The sequence below is a fragment of the Poecilia formosa genome, unplaced genomic scaffold (genome assembly GCF_000485575.1).
Source record: "Poecilia formosa unplaced genomic scaffold, Poecilia_formosa-5.1.2 Scaffold34, whole genome shotgun sequence".
Lineage (NCBI taxonomy): Eukaryota > Metazoa > Chordata > Actinopteri > Cyprinodontiformes > Poeciliidae > Poecilia > Poecilia formosa.
The window spans coordinates 637596-656469 of NW_006799973.1; the positions used below are offsets into that span (position 1 = coordinate 637596).

At 40.4% G+C, this 18874-nt stretch overlaps 1 protein-coding gene and 1 long non-coding RNA gene across 5 annotated transcripts; one reads left to right on the forward strand and one right to left on the reverse strand.

Moving 5' to 3' along the window:
• Window positions 1-4391: 4391 nt before the first annotated feature.
• Window positions 4392-14359, forward strand: LOC103136665 (zinc finger protein 865). Of its 4 annotated transcripts, XM_007550013.2 has the most exons (4): window positions 4423-4852; window positions 5229-5345; window positions 7976-8617; window positions 10718-14359. In XM_007550013.2, the coding sequence occupies exons 3-4, from the start codon at window positions 8401-8403 to the stop codon at window positions 13090-13092; spliced, it is 2592 nt and encodes an 863-aa protein (XP_007550075.1). In that variant the 5' UTR covers window positions 4423-4852; window positions 5229-5345; window positions 7976-8400; the 3' UTR covers window positions 13093-14359. The 4 variants fall into 4 exon arrangements, with proteins under 4 accessions (XP_016525926.1, XP_016525925.1, XP_016525927.1 ...); XM_016670440.1 differs by having other exon boundaries at window positions 4392-4852; window positions 5229-5360; window positions 7976-14359; XM_016670439.1 differs by having other exon boundaries at window positions 4392-4852; window positions 7976-14359.
• Window positions 14062-18362, reverse strand: LOC107835983 (uncharacterized). The gene is made up of 2 exons (XR_001661825.1): window positions 18218-18362; window positions 14062-16016 (listed from the first exon to the last, which is right to left on the reverse strand). It is a non-coding gene; the product is annotated as an uncharacterized LOC107835983 (long non-coding RNA).
• Between the last annotated feature and the right edge of the window lie 512 nt (window positions 18363-18874).

Below are 18874 nucleotides of genomic sequence, written 5' to 3' on the forward strand. Positions count from 1 at the left end.
ATACTGCAGTTTTCTAATAGTGAATGTTAGAGATTACTCTCCTTTAACTAATTCCTCACTGAAATGAACTTGCTCCCTCGCTCTGCTTAGTTTGTGAAAGTTTCACTTGTTCATGTGTTTTCCAGGCATACAGTTCCATTATATAACACAATAAAGTATCTGTCACCTTCAACTGTTATAAAAATTCTCTACACATCAAACAAGATCTAAAAAGAAATTTGACTTCACAATTTAGCGCCTTAAAATTGGGCCTCTGTCTCTTTAAGAAACTCCTCTCTATGACACAGCAGTGTTCCTAAATTAAACCTTTAACAACGTTTTACCAACATTTTCTTAGCTTGTCACTTTAAAAGCGACCCTTATCTAAATTTCCCACTGTGACATTATATTTAGAGACAGGATCACTTTGATCAGTTAATACAAGCAAAGCTATAAATGAAATAAATATGCTTTGTTTATGTGTATTTCTTTTGTGATTGTTTGTGATAAACCTGGATGTACCTCGTCTCTCAAACACTCCAGGAGAAAACCTGGAAGGAAAAGCGGGCATAGGCAACGAATGGATGTTTAGATTTTGTGATAATGTGTTGTTGGCACCGCTGAATAAACACTAGATTTAAAAACTGCATTTTTCTACTTTTTTCTTTAATGTGAGATGATATAGTGGCAATGAAAAATGTATTTACTTAAAAGGCTTTTTACACATCTTAACGAGGGGCGCTTAAACATAGTTGTAAACATAGTTGGTAAATAGAAACTACTACCACATTCACTTTGAATCAAAGTATTGTTCATAAAAAAAATGAGTTTCCAGGATTTCTACTAAAGCTGGTTGGTGGTACCTTAAGCATCCCTGAGATGTCTCCCAATACAACATTCGAGTCTTTAAAAAACAAACAAAAATTAAATAAACAGAACAACATTGAGGCCAGGAAAATCTAGCCAAGTTTGAATACAAAATGGCAAAAACCAGGAGTTTATGCTGCGTTTTTAATGATGACTAAACCAAAGAGAAGATGAAAATTCAATATCCTATATTTGGTCCAATGCTCAGACTGACTGTTATCAGACCAGTCTGAGAGACGTTTGTGTAAACACTTCAGACACAAGAGGCTTGCTCAGCAGTAATATGTTATGAAATAGGCTTTCTAATAGTAGCAATCAGGAAACAAATTAATGTTGTATAAGGGGTCAAAGCAGAAGCTGCAGCTACATTATATTAGCAGAAAACGCTTCAGTCGTCTGTAGATTAGTAAACAAACTAAAGCTGTACATCACCGAGGTGTGAGATGTTGAATAAGGCACATTAAAAGCCGTGGAGTGCTACTGGGAGTGGACAGCTGTACTTTTAAATGAAATCCACTCCAGATCATCTGAATGCAGAGTTATATCACACTGCACCTGCTGGATCCTCGCAGCAAGACGGAGACTGTGCACTTCATATCTTCAACCTCCTGTGAATACATTTATTGCTGTGAGAAGAGTGCGGGTTTAAATGAAAGAGCAGCCGGCAGCTCACGTTGTTGTGGAGCTGAAACACAAAGAAAGCACACAAAGGACAGGAAAAATAAGATGCATTTGGGTTCTTGCAGTTCCACATTTCACCACCAGGCGGTTCACATTCAGCTTGATTTGGACGCAGAGCGGAGGCTCATAAATGAAAGGTTGTTTTTGTTAAACGGTCTGACTATAGGATATCATTTAATCTATCATTTGGTGTCCTATCCACTAAATAAAAATGATTCTGATAAGCAAATAACATTACATTAATATTTAAAACCATGCATAACTGGGTATGAACTGATGATACCAAGTGGATGTTGATAGATTTCCTCCATCATCCTGTGGCCAGTAACTTCATGTTGCTCTCAAAAAAATACTATAACATCATAATTTTTTAAATACATGAGTACTGTTTATATTAAAAAAAAATACTAAAACATTATTGCGACTCACCTGATATGGGCCATGACTCTTCTATAAGAGTACATAAGTGAGTGACTGGACTTGAGGAAGAAGTATACAAGTACAAACCATTTATCATTTACAACATCTGCAAGACATGCATTCATAAAGCAAATATAAAAACTACTGAGTTTTTATATTTACTACTGACATTTAAAGTCTAGACTTTGTCTAGACCACTCCAAACCTTCAATCTAGCAAGCTGGATTGCTGATGTGCGTTGGGTTATTGTTCCACTGTATTATCCAAGTGTGCGTAACCTGATGTAGGAACATTTTCCTGCTGTGTTTGTGTTCCTGTTGGTCAGCAGTCGGTTCGGCCGTTGGACTCTTCACCTGATGCAGTTTTTGCCCTGTTTTCTTTCTTACTGTTAAATCGTGAACTCTGACCTTATTCCTTTCCAGGCTGATGTCAACGACTGTTTCTAATCTGTTGTTGAATTTTGTTAGATCGCATGATTTAACACTTTTTGAAATATTTTAACCTACTTCATGTTGTCGTACAGGTTCTAGTTGTAATTGAGTTAAACCAAACTATTTTTGATTAATCACAGTTAATTTGATTTAACAGGCACATAGAGGGCTGGGTTGGAAATAAATCGTTTCCCTAAATAGATGGAAACATCATTTGAAAACTGCATTTTGTATTTATTCTCATGAACCTTTTATGATACTAAAATTAGTTTGATGATGTGAAACATTTAAGTATGAAGCAAAAGTAAAAGCAAAACAAATCTTTGGGGGTGGTAGATGCTTATTCTTCTCACTGCGTTAGATAAGACATATGGGATTCTCATTATAAAGAAAAATGTGTTGCTTTTGTAAAAGAAGCCACTATTTATCTCAATACCAGCGCTTTCACACTTCTGGAAAAACAAATCGAAGCCAGCTTCATCAGGTCGTCCCCTGGAGCGCCTTCACCTCACCTGAGACGTCCCCGTCGCTCTCTGGCTCCTTTCTATTCCTCTGTGGTCCAATTACTCTCAGGTCGCCCCACGTGGTTTTAGGTGCGGGTGACTGTCGAGGTTTGGTGATTTAAACACTCCATCACTCCGTCTTCTTTGTCCGGCAGAGCCTGATCACTCTATCGCACCTCTTCCTACGTCCTCCACAGTGAGAGAAACAGATGCAGACGCCATCGGGTCTGTTGTAATCGCCAGTATCTTTGTGCTTCCTTACACTACCACACTTATTTCTCTTACAGGGTTTCCTCTGCAGATTTTTTTTTCTTTGCACCTCAGTTGTTAAAGGTTGTTCTATTGAATAGCTAATCTCTAAACGAAGTTACGTTCAAAATACATAACAGTATACTATCAACACATTTGCCAAAAAGATTTGTTAAAAGAGATAGTATTTATAATTCAAAAGGATCTGAGATTTTTTTTAAATCTCAAAGTTAGACCTAAATAAATGAAACATTTCATTTCTGTTTATGGAATAAATCTGTGAAACAATCTGTCTAAAGAAACAATACAATACAATGAAGTATATTAGCTCAGCAAAGTGCTGTATCATTACAAAGATATTTTTTTATTTATACACATTGCCAGTTTATTCATCAATATGGATGGTTGATTGATGCTTAATTGCTTATGGTATAAAGGACTGACTTTTGAGAGAAGGGCCAGGCTGTATGATTTTTTTTTATATTCCTTTTCATTCAAATATTTTGTTTATATCAAAAGTGGGATATTTAAATGAATGAAATAAACAAACAAATAAAAACAATTTATTTTACCAATTAAACTTATATAAATGGGAGTTTTCTAAGGCTGTTAACATTGTTGAACCTCAGCAGCAGAGGAAATTCTCAGACTCTTCACAAGTCATCAAAAAATGAAGAATTCAGTATAAATTTAAATTATTAATAAGTGTGTTCAATGAATTTGTAGTTCTTACACTTATTTTGTCTGAACGCCAGGAATACCACAAGAATAAAAGACTACAATATTTATGCATTTTACACTCCTGATAAAGAAAAAGTGATTTAATGTTTTACAAAACATTAATTTGTTTTCCTTTGGTACAAAACGATTTAATGTAGTGTTATGTCCCCTGGCTGGCTTAGGGGATATAAAGGCCTAGCATAAATGTACTGAATGAAGAGACAATTTGTTAGTAAAATAACCCCTTATACAATTACTGCAGAGTTTAATAAAAGAAATACTGGCATAATAAAAAATACTGTTCTGACATCAAACAAATTAATAATTAAGAATTTTCAATTTTATCTCAGAATTCAAAGAAAATGTCAGAATTGTGACTTTTTTTCTTAGAAGTCTGAGTCCCTCCATATTTGAACAAATATGTATTTAATCTGAGAACTCAATTCTCAGATTAAAGTCGGATTTTTTTTAGTAGCCCTAATACTTTTCCGTACAACTGAGATGTGATGGTTGAACCCACAAAAAACACCCAATATGCAGATTGCTAAAAGCGAAACCGAGCAGCATGAAGCCAAGCGGTGAGCCCTAAAACACCGTCCGCGAGCCCCTCTGCCGCCGCTACCCGGAAACATTACAAGGGCCGGAAAGGACCAACGTTAGGGGAGCACACGTCACTCACTTTTACCCAAAAAAATATATCACCGCCGACTGACCAAAAATTCTCCTCGGCCCTCTTAATAATAATCTAATGAGCTCCCCGCCAGCGCAGAGCGGTCGGTAACCAAATGGCGAGGAGGCTGCAGCGGTGTTCGTCGGCGTTGATTTCGAGCGTTCACCCAGCTCAGCATCAGTGAAAATGGCTCTGGCTAACGACTGGAAAACAGCACGCAGAAATGGAAGCGCACCGTAGCTAGCCAGCAGGCAGTTAGAAGAAGAAGAAGAAGAAGAAGGCGTGCCAGGCCTCATCCATCTACAAACTCTGCTCTGTTACTGGATGCGTAGGTAAACATTTGCTGAATATAGGTTACGCAGATGTATATGCTAGCGCTAGCATCGTCAAGTTAACGTTAGTCGGCGTGCGTTTACAATTGTGCTTAGAGAGGATGGCTAACGTTAGCAACAATGTGGCTTTTGTAAAATGCGTGTGGCTGCACATAGCCAGACACACTGAGCCGGAGTCTAACATGATGCTAAAGAGAACCGCCAAGTTTAGTTTTTCTTTTTTTCCCTCTACTAAATGTTAGCCAATGCTGTAACAGGAGCAACCGTTATTGCTCGCGCTTGAAACTAATGTTTACATGGTGAGGCGAATGGAAAGCTGGTGTTAATTTGAGCATTTCTGGTCCATTTTTTTTCTATTTTTTTTTTTTTTTTGCAGGATTGCTGATGTGCATTAAAATGAGAGGCAGTCAGATATGCATTAGATAATCTCCCTCATCTGCCAGGGGAGCTCAAATCCCCCTCCAAGGATTCATCTATTGAATTAGAGGAAACGGTAAGATTTATAGAGGTGAGCATAAACACATTTAAAGTGAGTTAAGTCTACGGAACACGGTGAACTTGAACTATCATTTAGTGACTAAATGTTTTTTCTCTATGGTTCTTTTTGAGATTTAGTTTTTTCTTTTGTGCATATATTTAAATATTTTTATAAGGTCGAGTGTTTTTTTTTTCCCTATGGGTTTTATGTATGCGACTAAAATTTTCATAAAAAGATTTTATCTGAAACATAAAAAACTACATGATGCCAAAATTATGGACGGCGGTTCAAAATTAAGATTTTTAGGGAATTACTTTTAAAGCTGTGAGAAGTTGTGACCCAAAATTACAAAAATAGCTTTAATTTAAAAATTTATTTGGATAGTATTACAAAACTGTATAAATGGTAAAAATAAGTACCAGTTAATTTACTTGTAAGAGTTGCGTTATTTAGCTTTTATAACATAATCATTACTGTTTAGTGATAAACTCTGAGATCATAATGGAAATGTGAACCTTGTAAACCTACTAATCTAAACACATTCTCCCAACATCTATCTATCTATCTATCTATCTATCTATCTATCTATCTATCTATCTATTTATCTATCTATCTATCTATCTATCTATCTATCTATCTATCAAAGAGCTTGCCTCGTTAACAGGTTCACTTGTTTAAGTTGAAGGAATACAAACTAAATCTGATATTTTAAAAAACAGTGTCCCATTGCTGCCACTCTTAAAGTACTAACAGGTTGCAGTTTGCTTTTATTAAAATCTTTACTTAGTTTAGGCTCATCTGACAAAGTTGGAATGCATCTAAGCTATTATTTTCTCTGCAGTTAAGAGCAAGGTTAGAAGTGGCAGACTCCATTGAGGGCCCAACTTGTTCGGACCACTGTCAAGTGGTTGCAAGTTTGCAAGTTTTTGTTCACACCCTTCAAAGTCCACAAGATGCATCATGTTGATTTCTTATGAATCCCCTCCCGCCGCAGGTGTTTTTAGTGAAGATGGACGAGAGAAACAATTTACAAGTTTGGAGCGGAAGGGAATAATAGTTGGAAAGTGGCATTTAATTTTTCAAATTATTGGAAGATTAAAAGAAAAAGAAAAAACAGAAGGTGTCATAGGGATATTTGCCTGTTGCATAGAACTAAAACCAAGCAGGGCGAGTTCAGTGTTTTGGTCCAACAGATACGCTTTTCCACATAAACAAACACGGCCACAAAATTCTGACCAATCACGCAATAGCTTTGCATGCAGAAGGGGGCAAGAATTTTCCCACAGGGTTTGTGACGAGAAAGGGTGGACAATAAGAGGCGGAGAACAAAATGAAGATATTTTCGTCACACAACTGCGATAGTGAGAGCCGATTTCAGCTGTTTATTCTAGTTGACTACCAGTGATTCATAGCAACTCTCTTCAACTAGTTGGCTGTCAGGATTTGTGGTAATGTAACTCAGTTATTTTGATTTGATTGCTGTCATAATCTCTCATATTCCACAAGAGAAAACTGGCTCACACGGAGCTCAGAATCACCAGCAATGGAAATGAGGTCTAATAGCTCTAAATATATTTAGAAGAAGAATTTACAATTAAAGTATATGAGTGTTTTAAGCATTTTTTTTACTACCATGAGACATGCTATGAATAATTACATAGTTACAAAATAGTATTTATCAAATCAGATGAAAAAGGAAGTAGACTGTGATGACATGACCACTTATAGGTATAGAATCAGAGTACTTAGCAGAGTGGCAAAGTCACTTGGATATATTTTGCATCAGTTAATATTTACCACTATATTTTTTTCTTACTTAGTTTGTGTGATAATGTTAATTTGGTATGTCCAAAATTGTCTGTGACAAAGATTTAAAACCTCTCTAATATCCATCCATTCTGCAATAAATATTCTGCATAAAACTCAGTTATGTTTACCATTTGTGATTCATATCAGAAAAGATTCATCATGGGAAGATTAAATGGTCAGATAATATAGTAAGGAAGTAAAATGGGTCACTCTCTTCATTGCTTTGTTAAATATGCAAAATCTGCCTCTTTTCACACAGACGCCTACAAGGTGCACAATATTCATTCACAGAGAAAAGAAAATACCTTTGTGTTTGTAGTCGGTATGAGACCAATAATAAAAACAATTGGCATTTATACAGCTACTTTAATTGGGCACCACTCCAGCAGAACCACTCTAAGGTAAGTTATTGCAAATATAAAATGTTGAATGTTTTTTTGTTTGTTTGTTGCAGATGCTACAAAAGATCAAACTTTCACATATGGCACAAATTGTTAATTTCACTCTTGCTTCAGAAATATCAATGGGTGTGTAGATTTACTGCAACTAAAGTTTGATGGTGCAAAAATTTGTTTTTGTTCCAAATTATATTTTGTAGGAAGAGATACTTTAAAACTGTCCTGCACTGTGTTAAATTTATATTTAGTGACAGTTTTAACAAATAGGTAGTAAACAGATTTTTTTAAAATAAAGGTTACATACTTCTGCCTCTATTTTAATGTTATTGTATTTTGAAGAATAATCTGTCGGTCTGCATAAGGTGATTATTATCTTAATATAAAGATATATAAAGCCCTTCTATGACTTTCACCCCTTTTTGACTTTTGTGTTTTCAGCTGTAGGAACTCCTTGGCTGAACATGGATGGGGAATCTTAGGTGAAGGAACACAGTTATTCTCAAAGGAGACAAGAAAACCATCATTTGAACTGGTTCCTCAATAAAAACCACTGTTAATTAATTTCTGATGCAGTTGGGTGGGACTCGTCTACCTTATATCTTTGATCATCAGTTTATCACCTCAGCTACCCCACTGAGTTTGGAAGTATAGTGTGGGCAGTGGATGATCAAGAGGGAGTGGCAGCACCAGAGATAAACAATCTGGAGAGATGAACTTTAAGCTGTCTCCAAAGTAAGAACATAGTAGCATAGTCCCACTCTTAGGGTAAAGTCTGTCTTTCACCAGTGAGTGGTGGGATTACTGTAGCCGCTCCTAGCGCTGGAGGTTTGGCATCTGCACCCCCATGTGCCAGTGAGTGGGAAATGTTCCAATTTGGAAAATACAATCTGGACATTATAGAGATGTTAAGTGGGCACCAGGCCCACCAGTTCAAAGGCCTTGGTTTAGATCGACAGCTACAGCATCAGCAGCAAGTGCAACTACACCAGCATCAACTCCAGCAGCAGCAGCAGCAGCAGGCTGAGTCTTCTGGAGCTCTTCTGTCTGGACTTGGCTTGGGCCCCCTGCAGGGGTCAAGAGGTAACGCCTTTTCTGATTCTGCCTCCATTTTTGCCAAGATGAGTGCCCCTCCTCCCCCACCTTTACAACAACAGCCTTCCTCATCTCAGACCTCTCGCTCAAAGTCAAGCAAGATGAGCAGCAGCAGCTCGAGTCATTCTTCAGGCTACCCGCAGTTCCTGCGCTCTTTCCACCCGTCTGAGGCAGCACTAGCACAGGAGCAGTTACACCCAAGTGTAGGCCGCTTTGAGCACTTTACAGGGGGAAGTAGCAGTAGTGGGAGTGCTGGGGGATTAGGAGGATTAGTAACATCAGCACCTCCACCTCCTCCTTTACATCCTGGCCTCTCTGTCCCCCAGGCATCACCTGGCCCCTCCTCCTCCTCTCCCTCCCCATCAACATCTGTGGCCACCTCTAACAACCCTCCTAGCAGCAGTGCAGTCAGCTCTTTGGGACACCAGTTGGTTGGAGCCCAGTCTGATGCACGGAGCCTTCACCAACAATTTAGTTGCATGTTAGCTGCTAATCAATACTTTCTTTCTGGTGTGCCTGCTAATGCTAGCTTAGAGCAATTTCTAGTTCAACAGGGAACTCATAACCACTTAGGGATTGGGTTAAGTCAGGCAGCTGGAGAGCCTAGCACTAGCCTCGCTCCACCTCCTGCTTTGCACTCCTCCCATTCACATGGCCACTCCACCCCCCAGGCCCAGCAGCCTCCCCAGCAACCTCCCCAGCAGCAGCAGCTTCCACCTCATTCCCTTTCTCATCCTCACTCTCATTCTCATCCTCACCACCCTCTCCACCCAGGCTCCCAGGCTTCATCGCTAGGTGGCTTTGATTTCCAGGGCATTCCAGTGCTTTCATCTAATCAGATAGCTTCTCTGATGCAGCAGGAAGCAGGTCTGCCCCTTCCCTTACCACTTCACTTATCTTTATCGAAGGAAGATGGTAAAGGGGAAAGCAGTGGAGGCGGAAGTAGCGGTAGTAGTAGCAGTAGTAGTAGAAGGAAAAAAGCCATGGCTGGCTATTTGCCTCAAAGAAAATCCGATAGCGGCAGTAATAGCAGTAGTGGCCATGCTCACAGTAGCAACAGTGGTAATCCAAGCACTAGTAGTAATGGAGGGCTAAGTCATGGCCAGCCCCCAGCTTTAATTGGTAGTGGGGTTGGTATTACAAATATGGGTGGAGATCCATCATCTCTTCTTGCCTCTTCATCTTCATCCTCATCTGTAGTTTCTTCTTCCTCCTCCTCTGCTCCCTCTTCCACTGCTGCCTCAGTACTGGTTACTAATGATTCTCAGCTTTCTAAATCTGATAACCAGAGCTCAATGCAACCCAACGCTTCAGAGTCTGATTCAGAGCCCATTTATAGCTGTGGAGATTGTGGCAAAAGCTTCCCTCACCTATCAAGCCTTCGCAGGCATATGCGCATGCATGAGCCAACCACAGCAGGTACTAGCAATACTGCCACTACAGGCCCCAACCCCGTTTACATTAAAACTCAGTCTGACCCAAGCCTTCCCCATTCGACCCAAGAAACTCCCCAACCCTCGTCAAATTCTTGTCCTAGCCCAGACAAAATATTTCATTGCCCTGATTGTGGCAAAGGCTTTAAGAAAAAGGGGCACCTGCTGCAACATGGAGTTATACACTCTTCAGCCCGCCCATATGGCTGCTCCACCTGCTCTCGAGCTTTTAATCGTAGAGAGTCTCTGACACGTCATGAGAAGATTCATGAGGAAAAGCCATTCCGATGTCCTGCCTGTGGTCGTGCCTTCCGAGAGAGCACCTCTCTTCTCAACCATGCTGCCTCAGGCACCTGCGGCAAGCCAGGTAGGGGACCCAAACACCGGGGCAGCAAGACAGGAACTGATGGTGAGGACAGAGTCGGGGGAGGGGGTGGAGGAGGTAATGGAGGAGGGGGAACTTATCAAAGCAATAGAGGGGTTATTTATGGGAAAACTGAGGAAGAGGATGGTATAATCATTGTGAGTGAAGGAGAACCTAAATCAGGTTTAGGATGTGATGGTCTGTTTCAATCTGGAAGGGGAGGGAATTCAAATGACAGGGACAGAACAGATGGTAAATACCCCACTGACTACTCTCGGAATCGTTACACAGGCTACCATGATGACCACCGTTCTCAAGGTAATCCATCTCCGTGCTACTCTGGTGCCTCCCCCTGTGGAAGTGGGATGGCGGGCCCAGCTCTGAGAAAGGCTCCCTTGGCCCCAACTCTGCATCCACACTCACAGAGCCACAACCAGCACCACCATCCGCAACAGCAGCCCCACCTGCCTCTTTCTTCTCTACTGGATGACTCAGAGGATGATGTCACTAGCTCTGTCAATAATGCAATCTCTGCAATAACAGCAGCTAGCAACAGCGGAAATAGAGGGGATGATAGGGGAGACATAATAGGAGGTCTGCTAGGTGGTCTTGGTTTGGGACCTCTAGGCTCACCTTCCTCCACGTCTGGCATGGATAAGAATTTCCGAAGTGGTGGGAGCCAAGAGGCTATGAGCAGCAATCCACAGAATCCTACTACCAAACCAAAACGTCCTCGCAAACCAAGAGCTAAAAAAGATCCTGCAGCTGGTGGACAGCCCCCAAAACGTAGGCAGTACACCCCCAGAATGGGGCCCAGCGGGCTCCCACGCACTCACCTTTGCAGTGTCTGTGGCAAGGGGTTTGCACGCCGCGAGACTCTGCGCAGGCACGACCGCATCCACACTGGTGAAAAACCCCATCATTGCACCATATGTGGAAAGTACTTCAGAGAGGCTTTTCACCTCAGCAAGCATCAAACAGTCCACTCTGGTGCAAAGAATTACAAATGCACAATCTGTGGGAAAGAGTTTGGTTACTCCCAGAGCCTTAGGAGGCACAGCAAACTCCACCAGAAAGGGGAGCTGGAAGAGGTACCCACAACACCAGCTCCAGAAAGCCTCAACAGCTTTAATCCAAATACTCAATGTAGCGTGGCACAGGACAGGAGCCAGAATCCAGCACCAAGCACCTCTTCCTATTACCCCTACTCTCAAGACGTCAAGCCTCAAGACTCCAACCCTCAGCAACAGCCTCCCCCTCCACCCCAGTCACAGCCTCCACCGCAGCCTCGACTCTACACCTGTGCTATATGCTGGAAATCCTACCGTCATCACTTCCAGCTAACTGCCCATCACCAGATGGTTCATGAAGGTGGGGGTGACAAGTTATTTTCCTGTGAGGTATGTGGGAAACAGTTTGCCTACTCAAATAGCCTCACTCGACACAGGCAGTCTCAGCATGGAATTACCCGAGCTGATCAGTCTAACTCCCAAGAAGGCAGCAGTGGGTCTGGAGAAAACAGAGGTGGGAGTGATGTTAATCAGTCAGCTTCTGAAAGTGAGGCTGCCACCAATGCCCTGCTTCAGATGGCTCCATCCACTGAAGGCCATGGAGGGCAGAGTCTTAGTGTTGTCACTCATAGTCACCAGCAGCCACCCCCACAACCACCAGCTGGTTACTCCCCCCTCTTTTATGATGTTGCAACAGCCCAATCCTCCACTTCCAGTGCTCCATCCTATTCTCAGCCACTCCCCCCAAACTCCACAATCATGCCCCCACAGCACCCACATTCCCCTGCTGGGGTGAAAGGAGAGCACATTTATCCAGCCGGATCCCGTAGCCGCACGCTTCACACCACTGCCCCGTTTCAGCCCCTCACTGAACTGCCCTCCACTGAACATCACCATCTGCATCACCATCATCACCTCTCCCACCATCATCCCCATCATCAGTTAGACACCCAGGCGCACCAACCATTTGAGTGCAACATTCCTCTGCCCCACGATGAAATGAGACGACACAAGAAGAAAAAAAAAAAGTCCGACAACAGAGAATGGAGGAAAAATAACTGGGAATCCCAAGATTTAGCGAGATTTGATGGAGTCAAACGGAAGAAAAAGATAAGCTGTACAATAAGAGGGCAGCAGAATAAGAAACAAGGCTCTCTTCGTTTGACGATTAAGCGAGGGGGAGGATCTGGTGGTGGTGGGTATAGGCTTATCAACACTGGAGGAATGAAAGTACAGATCCTGTCATCTCTCCAAGTTCCAGTGAAACGGTTCGGATGTCCCATATGCCCCAATTCCGTATTTTCCCGCAAAGCAGGGCTGCTGATCCACATGGCAGTTAAACACCCACGAAAGGCCTTGAGCGATCAGGATCGGCTGAGGTGCAGAGTGTGTGGGAAGCAGTCTCACAGGCCTTTGACAGCCTTCATCCATCGAGCCTCCCATCGTGCCAGAGGGACTTTCTCCTGCCGTCACTGCTCCACTCGCTTCTGGAACGCTACACTTCTTCACAGGCACAAAGCGTCCTGCCGCCGCAGGGCTAAAAGACTGCAAAGAGGAGATGCTAAGAGGCTGAAGCTTTCGAAGAGACCCGGAGAAAGACAGACACACGACAGTCATGAGGAAATGCCATTCTTACAAGAACCGTACAGATATTGATCCTGGCGTCTGAAAGAAATGGCAAACAAGAGGGATTTTTGTTGTTCAGTTCTAAAATAGAAAAGAGAGAGGTAAAAAAGGGACTGGCAAAGGCATCTACTGCCTTTAGGAGAATTCGCCTCTTTTTCTGTTGCATCTATTCTATTAGAATGAGTGTGTTAACAACTACTGTAGAACATTATATTAAATATCACCAGAGATTCTTCCAGGTTATATTGGAAGATGTTCAAAGGTGTTTTCAAAGACGTGACTGTTTCCATAGGATCATAAATTAACCCCTTAAGTGCATTGACACTATGCTTGGCTGACACTGTGCAGTTATCTAGACAAGTTAGGTGAAATGACCTGCTAATGTATCTTCCCCTTCCACAACTAAAGTTCCCTGCTACACCTCTTGCTGTATGATAACGTCTCTGCTGTGTATTTTGTCTTGTTGTTGTTCACTTAGAGGCTCTGAGGAGTTTTTTATGTAAAGTGCATTTATTAGGAATAGGGACATGGGGACAAAAACCTTTTTTTTTGTTAATAGTATGTCAGTGCATGTTTGTTCTATGGTCAAGTTTTTTGCTGAGGTTGTTAAAACACTCTTGCAGTATGTGATGGTTTATTCAGTATATCCCCAAAGGTTTGTAGTGTAAAGTTGATTTGAGAGTTGCCCCTATATTCCTTAGTGATTTAATCACATATAGATGAAATGTAAGTTTCTGGTAATTAGCATTACAGTAATTCCTCTCCTGCCAAAATGAAGAAGCCTTGCTTACGGTGTTCACTTTACGTTGTTTATTTGAGGATATTCCTAGCTTTTATACCACAGGATTAAAAACAGGTTAAACAAATCGACTGTAACATGTTAATCTCATGTTATTTGTATGCTCTTTTTAGCAGTGATTATTTTTACAGTACTTCTTCAAAGTGTGTTTAAAAACAAGGACCTATCATGATAAACAAATGTAATGTATTTGTATGTAACCTAATCAGTCTTCATGCCAGTCTTCTACTTACCCCCTTATACGTTTGAGTTGTTTGCTGATCTGCAATCAAGTTTTCACCGTCAAACCTTGTTTTTTTTTTTTGTTCAACTCAATCTGATGAATTACATTTTTAAGAACATCGTGTCACTTTATCCACATATGAAATGTTCATACCCGTCAAGTTTTTGGTTTCCTAAAAAAAAAAAAATTCTAGTTTTAGTAGATTTCTATCACATTATTTACTGAGAAGTCAGTAGTTGATTATATTTCAGCAATGAATAAACCTTAAGTGTAATCATTTGTTTCTCTTTTATTTCATATCAGTAACATACAAGCAATAGAGTATAGTACAAGAAAAAGAGTGAACCTTATCCAAAGTTAGCAATTCATTGAGTGAACCAAAGTCTTTCAGGATGTAGTTACTATAACAATAAATTTCATTGTGTCAATTGCTTGAGGATATTTAATGGTTTTCAATAATCAACTTTAACACTGTCCATCCAGTCAGGCACTTTCTACACCAGCCTTGTAGGGGGTTTGGTTGCTTCCATGTTCAGTGGTTGGGAGGTCCAAAGAGTTTTTCAGGAAATATAAATATTACCCTGGAACAACAAAAAGCCCTTTTATTGAATCACTGTGCCAGTGCAGCAGGGAATGGAGGTGGCTCTGCTGGGGTGTTAAAGTCCAGGTTGTTTTGATGCCTGGCTTCAGCTGGTCTTCATTGTTGGCTCTGGTATCTGGTCTATTAGGCATTAAATAGAGGGAGTTCAGGTCAGGTGGCTTCCCTGCTTATCAGCTTACCACACTTGTTTTTTTCTTAACTTTTCATTAACACAATTGGATACTTCAGGCTGTGAACAACTTATTTAGAAATGACATTTTGCTGTTTATTATTTTAAAGTCAGTCCTGCGAAGGGTTGTGTGGGCTATAGCAAACCAAATACTTCTGTATGAAAGCTTCAGAACTGATCAGTGGTTGAATATATATTGATCTATGTGTGAAGAATTAGTAGGCTATGGGCTTATTTCTTTGAATTGAACTAATAAATTTAATTTTCACATTTTTGAGACGCTCCTTTAGCTGCTATGAAAATAATTGGCTCTCACTCGTGGCGCCACAAGATGGCAGTAAGCAACTCGCTATAGTGATCTTGGCCTGGTGGGAATGAGTTGCGCGGTCACATGGATGAAACTGTGATAGGAGAGGTCTGGTGAGGCTGGGTGCTGGATCAAGTATGTGAATGATGTGGCTGTTTTTGTTTACTACAGGATTAATACCTCACAGTAACCAAAGTAATCTAGCAGCCGTGTCAAAGTTATTTTTAAAAAAATTAAATGACGTAAAGTTTGAGCTTTCTTCTGATGTACATTTAAATATGGAGCAGTAAAGCAGAGTTTGGGATTTATTTTGCTTGTACTTTTAAACATATGTGATTGATACATTTTAATGTGAGGTTCACTGATCATCAATCAATAAGGGACATTGTTGATCTGGGATAAGTGGAATCAACAATCTTACTGCCTAACGTGTTGACGCACTGTTATTAGTTATCCGTACAACAGCCATGAAATGCATTGCTATGTTGCCATGTCTAATCTTCTTGAACCTCTGCATGAGTAAGGAGGAAGACAGGTGAATTCCTGTGGCGCGCTTTGTTTTCGCACGCGCTTTGCAATGTACAGTAGACGAGACAAACCCTCGCGCTCTCTTCCCTCTCCTCTCTCTGGTCTCACGCGGCAGTAGCATGCACGCGGGGGGGAATCCAAGCGGGCGGGTTTGTTCGACCTATTTCTGGCCAATGGCTCTCTCTCCGGGGGCGGGGTAACCGCTGGATTAGGCCAATCAGAGCCCGGAGCGCGAGCGGACAAGGCTCGCTCTTCGCGTGTCTCACCCACGTGAGCTGGAACAGCTATTGTACGCCGGCAGGCAACGTGCAGAAGCGTTCCTCTCTCCTGAAAAAAACAGCACACTCACGTTTTCCGTGGATTACAAGGGAAACTGGAAAAGTCGTGCAATTGTGACCAACCATTATAAAGACGGGAAACCTAATTGAACTAGAATAGTCCGAGGTTCAATTCTGTAGGTTTTACAATGCAAAAAATAAACATACGTTTATAAATATTAATGTTTTTGATATGTATTATTCAAAGTTCACACTAACTAAAAAAAAAAGCATGTACCCATAATAAAACTGATTTCAAATATTCTGTTGCTGTAACGAGAATTAAAAAGAAAAAATACGAAAACAAAACGAAGTCATACTGTCTATATCAGTCAGACAAAACAAACTGTATGGCAAGCTAATTTAGCATATAATAGCTTGATTAAGCTCTTCTAACCAGTACAGTGCAACATGTTCAAATATTATGGTGACATAGTGTCACCTATGTCCATTTATTTTAATTCTGATACCCCTTGAGCCAGGTGACTCATGAATTGATGACATTACTATCCCTGGTCAGATGAAAATAACTCAAAGTGACCTCCTCGTGTTTATTATTTGTTGGTCATTAAAGCACGTTTTCACAGTAAACTATGAGCAGAATATAGAAAACTGGTTTAGATTGTCAGTTGTTAAAATGGGAATCAAACTCCCCTCAGTCAGACGTGGACAAACTCAGGCAAAGTTGGTAGAAAATGTCCTGGGATAGAGGTTACAATTTAGTAACATGAACTTGACCACGAAACAACCAAAATTACAAAAGTACAGACTGGCAAAAGGCTAAAATGAGCACCACCCTCTGGTATAAAATGGTGGTATGAATTGGTGAATTGGCTGAGAGCCTGCATCAAGTTTATATACTGCAACAGAGACTTTTAGTACTTGTTTTAAAACCAATCTTTTGTAGTCAAATCCAAATATGATCAAGACTTGGACAAAAGTCTTGATCGGAGCAATGCATTATTCTGAAATAATATTCCATCCTGCATATGACAGAATGTCCAAATGCAATGTTTAAAATTATGAAACTATTACAATGAACATGAACAGATGTCAAATAATACTCCTTCAAGTTAAAGATACCTGTGTCTTCGTGCATGTTGGCAAAGATGACTTTTGATATCTCTGTTTTGAAACATGACTTACTGAAAAATAAGCAAACAAATTTGAAAGAATTTTATTTCTGGGATTATAAGGTGCCACCAAAACATATGATTTAATCTCCTCCAGGCCTGTTGACCTTATGAAGGTGTGATTTCTGTGTGCTCTAAGTCTGAAGAGAGAAAAATGTAGAGAACCCTGACTGACAAGGAGGGACTAAGAACCAATATCATGCGAGAGCTCAGTAAAATTATTAACTTCATGTTGTTGTTTTTTTCATTATTTAATATTTGAGTTCCAGCCAGCTTTGTTTGTTTTGCCTCTGTGTACCAGAAACCCAGATGATCGGACTGAATTACTTACTGTCCATGATTCCAAAGAGAGGAACAATGCCTGTGCCACATGAAAACAGCTGGTGTCTTTCTGATGAGACGATCTTGTAGTCAGATTGAATTAACATGCAGAGGGTCCATATTCACTTACGTCAGGTAGTTAGAAACCCAAATTGTCTGTGAGAACTTCAATTTACTTTTCAGAGACATGCACATTTATAAATAAAGTCAAATATTTAATCCTCTACTGATACTCCAAGCTTTTAATCTGTTTTCTTCAGATTTTTTTCTTTAACTAATAGTTAAATGGTTTGTTTTATGTTTAATGTCTTTATTTAATTAATCATGTTGGTGAGATTTTAATAGATTATCTACTTTATTAACAGTGAGTTTCAATATAAATATTCAGTTTCCATCTTGTGTCAGTATATTTTTCATATTTTAATATATTGATCACAATCTTTTCTAAGTGTGCAACTAAGACTCCCTGTGAAAAATATGTAAACATAATGGCCTTTCAATCTCCACACCACAGGTCTTTAGAGTACCCAAAGTACGAGTAGCAGTACTTCAAAATACTTCAGTAGCAGTAAAAAGTAACTACCCAACATATTACTCAAGTAAGAGTAAAAGATTATCTGGTTAAAAGTCAACTCAAGCATTGAGTAACTGATCAAAAAATGTGATTAAATATATAAAAATGGCATCATCAGACAAAACTGTTATGTCAAAATGACTACAAAATAACAGATTCAAGTTTTTTCAAACTAATACTTACCGTCGGTAATTCTGTGTTGTACAACAGGGTGAAGTACTTCCAGTGCTAAATGGCCCGGCAGACTCAGCAGCTAAAAAAGAACATAAGAAAAACAAACCTTGTACACAAACAAGAAATCTCACTTTAACTTTAGCTGTATGCGTGTCTGTTTCTCACTCGGTTTTTTTCTTAATTTGTTGAAGTTACTCACAGTGGGTAGAGTATCCAGAAATCTTGCTCAAGTAAGAATAGAGATATAAAAATATTACTCAAGTCAAAGTAAAAAGTACAGTGTGGTAAAACTAATCGAGAAAGTAATGTTTTTCCAAGTATAATGTAACTTACTACCCACCTCTGCTCTACGCCATATTTCAAGAATATAATTGACTATTAAGTGGTTAAGTACATTAGTACGAAAGGGTTTCTAAGAAATGGAAACAAAACGGACAGAAATTGGCAGGAGTGATGAAATGACCCTGAGGCCAGGGGGAAGTTTGTTTTGATTTTATGTCACAACAACCTGCCATACACAGCCTGCTCTCCTCGAGGTGCGCACGAGGGTAGGTGTGTCTCATAAATAAATGAGTGATCTAGCCAAATCCGCGGCTACGCCCCTCTCGCCTGTTCCGCGAGGCGTGACGTCACGTGAACTGCCCGTGTCCGTTCCAGCTGAGCGCG

Excerpts from the sequence above, each read along its gene's own strand:
- LOC103136665 (XM_016670440.1), top strand. The coding sequence starts at position 8,401 with ATGTTCCAATTTGGAAAATACAATCTGGACATTATAGAGATGTTAAGT.